Source organism: Nyctereutes procyonoides, unplaced genomic scaffold (assembly GCF_905146905.1).
Source record: "Nyctereutes procyonoides isolate TBG_1078 unplaced genomic scaffold, NYPRO_anot_genome, whole genome shotgun sequence".
Lineage (NCBI taxonomy): Eukaryota > Metazoa > Chordata > Mammalia > Carnivora > Canidae > Nyctereutes > Nyctereutes procyonoides.
Window position 1 is genome coordinate 23,802,394 of NW_026575139.1, and position 13,114 is coordinate 23,815,507.

The 13,114-nt window shown below is 40.4% G+C and overlaps 1 protein-coding gene across 12 annotated transcripts in view; it reads right to left on the minus strand.

The window, feature by feature from the left end:
- TTLL5 (tubulin tyrosine ligase like 5) overlaps window positions 1–13,114 on the minus strand; it is a 280,483-nt gene that overhangs the window by 130,385 nt on the left and 136,984 nt on the right. For all 12 annotated transcript variants that reach the window (XR_008661655.1, XR_008661656.1, XM_055304059.1 and 9 more), the window contains one exon: window positions 1,158–1,312. Coding sequence is in view for 10 of the 12 variants with exons in the window: in XM_055304059.1 (XP_055160034.1) it covers window positions 1,158–1,312 (155 nt within the window). In the remaining 2 variants the exon portion in view is untranslated. The remainder of the gene's footprint in view (window positions 1–1,157; window positions 1,313–13,114) is intronic.

The following is a 13,114-nucleotide window of genomic DNA, read 5'->3' on the forward strand; positions in this document are numbered from 1 at the left end:
CATGGGAGGATATCCTGTCTGCAACCATCCTGCCTCGTGGTCTTCAACTCTTTATAATTCTCAGTTAAGATGATTCTTTTCACCCTTGACCACAACGATTACTGGTATGAAAGACACTGTACTCAAGCATGATGTAATGTGCTTGTGTTTATGTTGCTTCCTGGGCAGAGTCTCTGCTTCCCAAATTAGTTCCTTCAGTAATAATTCTAACACCAACAGATACTTCAACAACAAATAGGTATTTCCTTCATAGCCAAGTCTTTGGTCATCCCTTGCAACCACGAGGCAAGTCAGCATGCTAAGAGCTGGCTGGCTGGCAGAAGCTGGAAGAGCTGGCACGGGGGTGGGGACTTGGTGGGACATCTGCGGCAGAGCTTCTTTATTTGGAGGGAACAATTATCTTTATTTGGAGGGAACAGAATACTTCATCGTAACAGTCACATTCCTTTCTAGCTCACTCCACTCAGGGATAGATGCAATTAAACCCATATTTAATAGCCATGAATGCAAGATGCCCTGGAAATCCATTTCTTACATTTTTTTTAATAGGGAACTTAAAATGTGGGTCGAGACTAGAATTCAATACAGTGGTTTTTTTCTTTATTCAGGAGTTGCTTATTTTATGGCTAGAATCTATTTAGATTTTATCCTCTGTCACTTCGCTCAACTACATAAGGGAAATTTCCTTCCCACTTCCCAAATGAACATTGTCCAGGGAGGCTGTTTCAGTTTAATTTTACAAACTAGATGGAAACATAAAAAACAATTATGTCCTCAAAAAAAAAAAGAGTTCAAAGTTACTGAAATGAAATGTAGTACAAGGTATAAACAAGAGTAAGGAGACAAGTTTTGACTTTTGACAAAACATGAAAATGTAGACCACAGGCAAGGATTGAACATAGTATAAATTCTTCCTCTTTCACCCCAAAGTGAGCTTACTAATAAACTGTATCGAAATTTCCTTTGCCTTTGATTTGCCCACAAACTGTCTTAAGTGTAAAATGAGGCCCTTTATTCAAGTGCCAGAGTCCTGGGACAGGTGGGGAAGGGCACCTGTCTCATGGGTGTCAGTACAGGGAGTTCAAGGTAGGAATGACTCTCTTAAGACCCAAGCTGTCTCTGTGACCCAAAGGCTGACTCCATGACCCTTTACATACCTGCTTCCAGGAGGGGTGAAGTGGCTCTCAGGAGCTTGGGGGTCTGACTGTACTGACCATGTTGGGCCATTAGGACTGATGACAGGCCGAAGGGTGGGAGGGGTTGAAGCACTGCTTCTGTTTATGATGCCACTTGCCAAATTCAGGTTTGTTACCTAGAAATGAAGTGAGGGGAAATAACCTGATTTTACAGTGTTTTAGAAAAGTATCATTAAAAACATATGGATAATAGTGAAAGGGAATATAAGGGAAGGGAGAAGAAATGTGTGGGAAATATCAGAAAGGGAGACAGAACATAAAGACTCCTAACTCTGGGAAACGAACTAGGGGTGGTGGAAGGGGAGGAGGGCAGGGGGTGGGGGTGAATGGGTGACGGGCACTGAGGGGGACACTTGACGGGATGAGCACTGGGTGTTATTCTGTATGTTGGTAAATTGAACACCAATAAAAAATTAATTTATTAAAAAAAAACATATGGAGAAAATCAAGTAAAGTTCAAGAGATGCTGATCCATTTGAGCTAAAACAGTGGCTGTGACCAAGGCACCCAATAAAGGCTGGTTTCTGTATACGCCAAAGAGAAGTGAAGGTGGCTGGTGTCAACATAAGTTACCCAGTATGTATTCTACCCCTGCTGTGTGCAAAATACTGTACTGAGCCAGGTGCTGTCAAATACAAAGATTAATAACAAAGACAGCGGGCAGCCCGGGTGGCTCAGCGGTTTAGCGCCACCTTTGGCCCAGGGCATGATCCTGGATTCCTGGGATCAAGTCCTGTGTCGGGCTCCCTGCATGGAGCCTGCTTCTCCCTCTGTCTGTCTCTATACCTCTCTCTCTCTCTGTGTGTGTGTCTCTCATGAATAAATAAATAAAATCTTTAAAAAAAATAATAAAGACAGCAAGAGTTTACCGCATATTTTACTCTGTGCCAAGCAAGGGTCTGAAACACTAGGCAAACTACTTAGCCTCTCTGGCCCTTGTTTCCTCATCTGCAGGTTCTACATGCACAATACATTTATTTTTCAGTTGTACCTAATAATACTTACGACACAAAAAGAACTCATTGATTTAGAAAAAAAGATGCATGGGCAAAAGAAAAATGGGCACTGACCCCAATAAACAGTTTACAAGAAAGGAATATAATTAGCCAACTAAACTTTTAAAACTAGTCATTTCCACTGACAATCAAAGAAATGTAAATTACAAGAAAACATTTTTGTGTACACATTTACATACAATAATAAAAAACATAGTACCTAATCATGCCAGGGGGTGAGATTAGATATGTACTTATATTTATTTATATGACTATAAATTGGTAGAATCTTTCTAGAATTTAGCAGTATATTATTTAAGGTATCAAAGGATTTGTACTACCATCTAACTTTTAGCTACTGTGTTAAAAACTAATTGCACATGATTTACGATGATGACTACTATAATAGCAGTTAGTATTCAGCAGAATATACAATGTGTGAAGCTCTATGTAAATGAGTACATTATATATACATCCTATTTTAACTGTCATAATGCTGTTGGTAAGTATCATTATAATCCCCATTTACAAAGAAGGAAACTGAGGCCTAAGAACAAATGGCCAAACTAGGATCTGGACCATGGTTTCTGGAACTCCAAAGTCCATCTTCTTACTCACGACACTATATTGTGAACATATCTTGAAAACAAGCATTGATTTTAGTATTGAAAAAGGGGAAGATCAACATGGCTAACAGTGTTGTTAAGTAAATTTTGGTTTGCCAATATGAGACAATATTATGTATGTGACAATTTTTCAAAGAATTCTTAATGATACAGAACTATGCTGATAAGTTAAAGAAAAAAAAATCACACTATGAAACTACAGAAAGCAGATCCAGATTTCCTTCAACATACACACACACACACACAGATACATACTCCTGAAGGGCATGGATTACTTTTACAATTCAAAAGAAAAAAATGTAAGTTATTATGAGAAATACAGAGGTGAGTCGAATTTAAAACCTGCACAGTGAGAATGAAGTCAGAAAAGAAAGGATGGTTGTAAAAGCCTTTCAAAATCAGTTGCACAGGGAGAGGATGCTGAAAAGAGGGAGGGCATAGAGCTGAATGCAAGGTATCCGGTGTGAGAAGCCAGAGACAAGTGGCAAAGGAGATGGACATTCCAGGAGAAGTGTTCTAGAATAATGTCCTAAGAACTTAGTAATTTTGACATTTACAAATAGAAGAATTCTGGAGCATTGTCATGTTTTTTTTTTTTAATCTGAAAATTCTGAAAGAAACATAAATCATTTTTGGCAACTGTACAGTGCTTCATCCCTAATTAGAGAACTCAGTATGTGAAAATAGCCTAGGACTAGGTCTTCACACCAAAGGACTCAAATATTTTTCTTGGGAAAAAAGCATTTTCCATAGATCAGGAGTGATTCCTGGTGTTTGTGGAGGCTGGGCTACAGGATACTCGGGCTGTGCCCTCCAGTGTAGACCCATCTTTAGACTCAGAAGCCAACCTTGGCTTATCACTTCTCATCCCCTTCTGCTGCTCAGAAGACACACAGGGGCTAGACTGTGGGAAGGGAAGACACCAGGGAAGGTTATGGTAGTATTCTCTGGCTCCCGAATCTTTGAAGAGCCTGTCCTGCTTCCTACACCTAGGTTCTCAGACAATCTAATATCTCCCTATAGGACTGAATTCACTCCTACCCCACACTGAGCCTTCTTCCTTTCTGCCCTGCTCGCTGCTTTAATCATCAGGCCTTTCAAATGAGACAGGAGCTTGAAAAAGCTCTTTGTGATAATTAACGGCTTCTCTAATTACAGCCTCAGTCAGTGGGCCAAAACCCTAATAAAAGAGGCTTATTAATAATTTATAGTAGAACAGCAATAAAATAAACAAAATGTACACACATTACCATGTTTAGCATAAACTGTGTAGTTTAGAGATTAGTGAATGGGAAGGAGAAGAAATATCAGATGTGTTGAATCTTCTCTCTATTGGCAAGGCCACTCCTAATTTAAACATCATCATTTTTATCATAATAGCTAAGTTACCGAATGCCTGAATGCTCACAATGTGCCCTGTACCAAATGTCCTTGAATTGTTTGATGTGTGTTATCTCACGTAATCCTGAACAAGCCCTCTGAAGTAGGTCCTACTATTATCCCCATTTTACAAAAGAGGAAACTAAAATCTGTTAGATAACTCTGAGAGTAAGCAATTGTACAAAAATCACATTCCTACTAAGTGCAGGGCCAAGATGAGAACAGAGAATATTCTCCAAGTGCATCTGGTATATTTTTTCCCAAATAACATGGTTTAACATTTGAGTTCTTGCAGTAGTAATGTCAAGTACTTTAAGTGAGGTTTTATATCTCACTCCTTACCCATCACTCCTCACCCATTATACTCCCTTTCAGAGAAGGAGAAACTAAGGCTTAGAGAGTTTACAGTAATTAACTTGCTCAAGGTTATATAACAATTGCAGAACTGGTACTCTTGTTTTAAAATTCATTGTCTAGTTTTAAAACTAGTAGGAAACAATCCTAGCTATCCTTAATTGTTAGAGATTTTTGAAAATATAATTGGATACCTCAAATTACCAGAGGACATTAAAGAAGTAGGGAAAAAAAAAAAACATTCTCAATCAGTTTTGTTTCTTAGCAGGTACTAAAAGGTGGTAGCAAGAACATGAAATTAATTTTAGATTCCTGGTAGGTTTTGTTTTTTCATGTAACATCAATTCCTTATTTTATGGATAGACCAAAAAATGGTAGCTACTGTGATTTCCTTCTATACAAAAGTACCATTGTTAGTTTATTTTGAAAACAGCTAAAGGGGCCCACTACTTAAATGAGAGATTAAGAATAACAAAACTTTTAAAGCTTCTCATCTTTCTTTCCAAAGGATTTGTGTTAAAAATATAACTAGTCTCTTTAAATAATAACAACTGATCCTCTACTTTAAATATTCTATTCTTACTTCTGTGGTTTTGTCTAGAAGATACCCAGGACCTATGCCACAACTACTCCCACCAACTCAGCACAGTCTTCCTAGGACCTATGTTGCTAGTAAATAAACAATTTGGAGCTCACTTAGATATGGGCTCAAAATCTTCTTTTCACAGTCCTCCAGCCAATGCCAGTCAATCAGAAGTGACAAAGGAGATGAACCTACTTTCAACCCCTGTTCTAGAACAGTATGATCCAACAGAATGTATTGTGATGATGGAAATGTTCTATAATCTGTATCACCTAGGGTCACCTGGGTGGCTCAGGGGTTGAGCGTCTGCCTTTGGCTCAGGGTGTGATCCCAGTCCTGGGATCGAGTCCCGCATCGGGCTCCCTGCGGGGAGCCTGCCTCTCCCTCCATCTGTGTCTCTGCGTCTCTCTGTGTGTCTCTCATGAATAAATAAATAAAATATTTTTTAAAAAAGTCTGTATCATCTAATACAAGAGCAACAAGTGGCTACGGCTACTGTATTTGCAATGTGGGTGGTATGAATGAGGAACTGGAATTTAAACTTTATATAACTTAAGTTTAAAAAGCCACATGCACTTACTGGCTACCTTATCAGACAGCACAGCTCTGAAGCCTCAACCAGATTTAGCTGAATCTTATTGTACAGACCTTGCTCGAGTTTGGTCTAAGCAAATCATTTCTAGATTAAATGACTTTAAGAAAGCCTCTGGGTCTTGCTTTCAGTTTCCCAGTTTCTTCCAGGAGAGGCAGAAGGAGTCAATGAACTAAAATGGATTCAAGCATCAACTGTGGCCCTAGAAGCATCTTGCCTTGACTAGGGAAGACCTAAGCGCAGGGTAAATCTCCCAGCAGTGGGCCAGGCCTGAAACTGTCTAAGCCAGTTAGGCTTCACATCTGGAGGTTTGTCCCTAACAGGACAGAAGGATGATGAATATGGCTGTCACCAGGCTGCATCTGCTTCTCTGTCCATCTATATTTCTCCAGGTACACAAAGCTTCATCAGATGAAGAGAAACGGAAAATGGCATATATTGAAAATCAGATTTTCAATAATAATGAACATTTCACACTAAAGAATTTTAAAGAAGGACAGGCTTATAGTGCATAAAGACATAGCACCAGTTATAAGAGAAAGAACTCATCATTTTTTGTTAGGAATATTAGACTATTAAGGTGGCCGTTGTAGCCAATGGTCTAGGTAGATTCTCTGGGCCGATGACGACAGTCTATGCTAACTAAATCCAGGCTGGCCAACTCATGAGTTCATGCCACTGGTCACAAGAGTCTGGAAGACAGGTGGGATAGTTTAAAACCCATATTAATTAGTTTCAGTAATTAAATAACATGCCTTGCTGATAATGGATATCAACATCTTTATGTGCGAAAGATAGTACACATCTGTAAGAACCATGTAAATCTGTGTTTGAACCTCTAATACATTCTACCTTAATTTTTATTAAAATACAAAACTTTTCAAGTTCACTACAGTAACAGTAAATGCAACAAATTTATATTATTAGCACTAATGATAACCTAAATTTAATGAGCACTTAATTTTTGCCAGACATTGTTCTAAGTGTGTGTGGGTATATTTATACATAAACTCATTTAATCTTCAAGATAAGTCTGTTAGGTAGAATTACTGCCTTCATTTACAAATGGGAAAATAGGGGTTGAGAGGTAAAATAACCTGCCCAAGACCAAATAATTGTACTTGTCAGCCCCTAGTTTCAATTCCTGGTCAGCCTGATGCAAAACCTCCCAATCTTGTAGTTTCTAAGCACTGTGCTACTCACACTGCCTTGCCCCACTGAGTCTGGAATTTACAATTCTATCTTGGACCAGCAGCATCTGCAATCCCTGGGAGCTTGATAAAAATACAGATTCTCAGACAGCCTCTACCTCAGGGAAGGAAATTTGCATTTGACAAGATCCACAGGTAATTCTTGAGAGCGTGTTAAAGTCAAGAAGCACTTCTTATAAGAGATGGTGAAAAGTAAAGAGGATTCCAGGGTTCTCCACACAAAGGTCAGAAGATCTTCCAAGTACCAGCAGAAATGCCTTGATGGGGTGAAGAGCAAGATATAAAACACCCAAGGGAAAGGAGTAGAGAAGATAATCCTATCAGGAGCTTTAAGATTTTATTATTTCTCAATGTTGTCCAAATGTTCAAACATTGACACAAATAATCATTCAATTTGCCAAGGATGCAAACATGGATAAAATGGTTAAGAACAAGGTTCAGAAAATTTGGAGTCTACTTGTGATGCTGCCTTGAGAAACAGTGGTCATTAAAAAATAACCAAGATATTTATGCATTAAAAACAACCAGCTTAGCTTGTTGAATATTCTTCTGTCAGCCTTTCTCTAGCTGGTCACCTAAGTCAATGATTGCCCATGGGAAAACCTAGTCACGGGATCTCAGGATCTCACCGCTGCCTAAGCCTGAGGCAGATGCTTCACAACCCTTGCTGTCTTCCTCTTCTGCTCCCACTCTCCTGGAGCACCTTGTCCAGCGGTTTCACTCCCATTCCCTTCTTCTTGTCCACTGCCACGGTGACCTCAGTGCATTTTTTCTTTTAATACCAAAACGCTGTTTATTTTAGAGCCAGTCTTCCGAATAAGGCAGGTGAGCAAATAACTGAACATGTAGAGTAAGGACACATTGCACACATTCCATCTAGACAGGTGTTTAAATTACAGCAGGAATAAATACAGGTGATGGATTGAAAAGGGGGTAGGAGAAACAGAGAGGGAGGCCAATTTCCGGCGGCTGGCCCGCCCAAGTGTTACTGCTTGTTACTGCTGTTTGCTAAAAGGAGTGCTGCTGCCAGCACTATAATTAAAATATGATGGCACTGCCCTGATGGCTTCCCAGAATATACCCACCACCCACCCAGATATATAACCTTTTGGTATCCAAAGAGGATCCAGGGCCAGGCCTAACTGGATCACTGTAGCTCTACTTGGCATGCTCTAGAAATGCTGCACACCTGAATGCTCAAAAGAAGTCCAAACCTCAGAGATAATCCAATAAATATCTACTGCACTGCCTATTGTAAGCAAGGCCTTGGGTAAAATCCCAAGGGTACAGGAAGGGGATTGGGGGGATGGGGTAACTGGGTAATGGACATAAAGGAGGACATGGGATATAATGAGACTGATGCGGGGCACCTAGGTGGCTCAGTTAAGTGTCTGCTTTTAGCTCAGGTCATGATCCTGGAGTTCCAGGATCTAGCCCCACATTGGCTCCTTGCTCAGTGAAGAGTCTGCTTCTCCCTCTCCCTCCACTCCTCTACCCCTCCCCCTGCTCCCCCCCCTCTCGTAATCGCTCTTAAATAAAATCTTAAAAAAAAAAAAAAAGGACTGCATTACTGAACTCTACCTCTGAAACTAGTAATACACTATATGTTAATTGAATTTAAATAAATTTTTAAAATCCTAAGAGTTTATACAGATTAAGATGTGGCTCCTGCCCTCAAGCCATGAAGGAGCTGGTAATCTAGTGAGACACCTGGACAGATGGTAAGATTTAAGGCCTCTAGAAAGTGATAACTACCATCATAAATAGTTAAGGGAATTCAAAGAAGACATTTGAGCTGGGCATGAAAAGACTGGTAAGAAAATTGCTGTGGGGGTAGCAGGGTGGTGGTGGTTCCTCGAGCAGGAAAATTAAGTAAAAATGCAGAGATAGATAAGCAGGAAGAATGTCTGAAAAGTAAGAAGCAGTCTAATTTGGCTAAAGCTCAGAACAATAAAAGATAGGAAAAGAAAGAAAAATGGCTCAGGGAGATCCTTGAATGCCAGACTAAAGATTCTGCTCTAGACCTAAGACCGAACATAAGTTTGTAAAAGGATTCTGATAGAGTAGGGCTCTATCAGAATCATGCTGTACGTAGAGATCTCTAGTGCTGTTTTTGAGGGCTGGGGTGAAAGGAACTATTAAGGAAAATTAAGACTTGTTGAGAGCCATGGCAGTCAGGTGAGTGGTACCAGGTCTGGAATGTAGGATATGCCACTGCTGGGCTCCCCTCACTTCCCTCCTAAGGCTTAGGAAGAGTGCCGGGCCTTGGAGATAGAGAGCCATTTTGCAATCTAATGATAAAAGCTCTTGAGTTTATATGTTCATTGTTCATGGTTTCTTCTTGGATCAGCTCTTTTGGATCTATCTTCCCATGCAGCAGTAAGGCAAAATAGTGCTGCCTGGCATTCTGAGAAGGGAGGGGCAGAGAGTGGGCCTTAGTGCAAATACACCTTTGCTTAGATTTACCCTTTCCATGCCTCTCTTCAACAGAATGCTTTGAGGATCAGGATTGGGGGGGTGGGCCTGCGGGGAAGGTGTGACTAGACGGCTTTGGTCTAGGCCTGTGGCCTGCCTGGTAAGCAAAAAGAGACATTGGATCAGATACTCTCTAGCCCAAATCACCAAAGCTAGGAATTCCACTCAGGAGCTTGGAACCAAAAATAATAATAAGCAGAGGCTTTGGCCTGAAGGATCCTCTCTGGACATCTTCTGAACCCCAAGGCAGTGACTCCGGAATCCTAGATTCCAGCCATAGTTCTTCCTAAATCAGTGTTTAACGACCATTTGTGCTGTAATTTCCAGCTCCACCGCAGAACAATATCAAACAAACTGATATTTAAGGATGGTGAAGTTGTAGTAGATATTTGGGAAGACGACGCAGGTTAATGAGAAAAATAAGATACTGGCATTCAACATGAGCCCTCGAGTCCTCTACCAGGTCAATCATAAACTGGCATCTGCCTCTATATGTATGTGCCATCAATCCCTTAAGAACAAGACACTCTCCATGCATAGCAGACCACTAATTCTCCGTTTCTACAAATGTAGCCCTCTGCTGACTAGGGCTTGTGGGTTTTCACATGACTTTTACCTTTCTTAACACAGTACCAAGGTTTATCATTGCTGCTTGGGAAAAAACAACGAGCAAATATATAACTATGCCAGGAGGCAGGGATTACCCCCAACATGGAAGATCACAAGCTTCTTTGGTGTTTTATCACTGCCTCTAAGAAGGTCCTTCAAACCACTTCAACACAGCAGGATCCTGAAATACTGTTGCTACCACTTTGCACTTACTTCCGAGTGTCAAATTTATTTTTTATAAATAATCTCTCTTAGCTGTAAAGGAGCCTTGTCATTAAACTTCTTCAACAGTGTAGTACTAGTAGGGTGCCTAGGTGGCTCAACCAGTTAAGTGTCTGCCTTCAGCTCAGGTAATGATCTCAGGGTCCTGGGATTGAGCTCCCTGCTCAGCAGAGAGTCTCCTTCTTCCTCTCCCTCTGCCCCTTCCCTCTTCTTGCTTTCTCCCCTACCCTCACCTAAATAAGTAAAATCTTTTTTTTTTTTTAAAGGAGCATGGTGGTAGAGCTGAAAGAGCTTCATGCCATGATTTGTATTATAACATAATTGCAGGTTTATTTGCCTATCTTGACCCACAAATCACTGTCTCATTCATTGTTGTATACTCAGAGCTTAGCCCAGCAGGCACAAAAGATTTATATACTAAATGAAGTGGGTCTCAACCAGACCCAAACACACACACACACACACACACACACACACACACACACACACACACACAGCCTCTAGCTAGCAGCTAGTTTCACCAGTGAGTGGAAAAGTGATTAATGTCACTGGAAGCCCAGAAAGGAAATTAAAGGTTCCAAATTACCTCTTTTTGCAAATACCACAAGGGAGGGGCTGCTTTGGAATAATGGGAAATAAAATAATCAGTGATTAGAGAGAGGTAAGTGTTGCTCTTGCTAGAGCCCACATAATTTTAGAGATGAGTTTTGCCTGGTCTTGAAGCCTTGGGCAAGGTTCTCAAATACGGGAAATGAGAGCTTTGCATACAGTTTTCACTCCTTGTCTGCACAATGTCTATACTGTATGTTTCTTCTTGGCACTGAAATAGCAAAAGGCTGACACTCAATTTGAGATTGGGTTGCATGTGTTCTTAGTATTTCTCCAGTGATGAAAATCGTCTAGTAAGTATGGATCTGGCACTTTTGGTTTTCCTTTTCTTTTATCTTGAGTGAAACTGATCTTGAACCTCAGGCTCACTAGGCATTTGCAAACGTCATGTATTTAATTTATCAAAATGGAGGCTGGGAATTCAACATGAAAGATCAAATAATATCTTGAAATGTGAGCCAACTGGTGGCACAGTGCTCCCAATGCAGCTTACAATCTCACCACAGCTCACGTGAGGTCTAGAGATGTAGCTTCAGAAGATTATTTCATCAATCCAACAAATATTTATCAGCTACTGTGTGGCTTTCTTCGCAGCGTTGAGCATAGAACCATGAAAAAAACCCACAAGACAAAAACCCTTGCTTATGTCGAGATTACACCCTCATTGGGGGATATCACCAAAATATATACAGCATATGTGAAGCAAAGGTGATCACAGATTTGGAGTGATTAGGGACACCTTGGGTGGCTCAGTGGTTGAGTGTCTGCCTTTGGCTCTGGACATGATCCGGGAGTTACGGGATCGAGTCCCGCATCGGGCTCTCCACATGGAGCCTGCTTCTCCCTCTGCCTATGTCTCTGCCTCTCTCTCTGTGTGTGTGTGTCTCTCTTGTGAATATTTTTTTTTTTAGATTTCACCATTTATTCATGTGAGACACATAAAGGCAGAGACATAGTCAGGCAGAGAAATAGGCTCCCTGTGGGAGCCCGATGTGGGACTTGATCCCAGGACCCAGGACCACACTCCAAGCCGAAGGCAGATGCTAAACCGCTGAGCCACAGGTGCCCCAATAAATAAATTCTTTAAAAAAAAAAAAAAGATTTGGAGTGATCATTTTTGGCCAAATTATCATTACTATAAGCCATATGCTACCTTAAAAGTTTTCGAGGTTCTTAACTTGGAGACCATGAGTCAGGGGGCATCAAGAAGGAGCCTAGTGGGAGGGTGTCTATGAACTCTTGGAAATTAATGCAGATTTCTGAGTGTACAGTTTTTTCAGAAGAAGATAGCCTTCATTCAATTCTCAAAGGGATCCCTGACTCTGAAAAGGTTAAGAATCACTCAGGATGGTATGAAGATTAATTTGTGTACATCTGCATTCATAATGTCCTCAGAACTACACCAATATCATCTTGAGAATAATGGTCTCTGTGTCATTCATATAAGCCTGCCATAGAAACTTTCATTCCCTGACCATGGGACACTGAATGATCTTGAACATGGAATTGCAGTGGCAAGTCCTTTCTGACTTGTTTTAATGTATGCAGCTAGAACCAAAGGCAGTCCTGGAGTAGGAAACACCAGTGGACCAAGATCTACTTCACTCAAGATAAAAGAAAAGGAAAACCAAAAGTGCCAGATCACTTACTACATCATTTTCAACACTAGAGAAATACTAGAGAAATATTCAACCAAGAACATGAAAAACAATCATCCTTAAAACAGCTATCTTTTTAACCATTATTTCAAGGGCACTTCCTGAGAATGTATTAAATCATTAGCCACACCAACCAACATATTTTAAGACAGCTCAACTCCTGTATCAGTTCCTAGATGCCAATAAGATGAACCTCAAGAAATCTACACTCTGATCACCAAAAGATATGAGTTATAAAGTTAATTAAATTTTAAAAGAGGTAAGGAAAAGCTGGGAATCTCTGTAGTTCCAATACGTCAGCACTAAGTCCTCTTGTCATGTACCCCGTCTGTCAAACATTGTCATTTATATAATACACATAAGCATATTGACATTTAGGGCTCCAAAATCTATAAACAGTTCTAGATTAAAACTTGAGACATTACTGGGAAACATTACAAAACAGCTAAATTGCTGGGAGGTGTTTTCAATTTATATATTTGGTTTTTAGAAGTCGATGGGGGCTGCCACCACCATAATAAATCAATCCACTATTTTTGCATCTCCGCAGATTAAGAAGGCTGAGTTTTGCCTACTCAAAGCGTCAGCTGATGTCACCATAAAA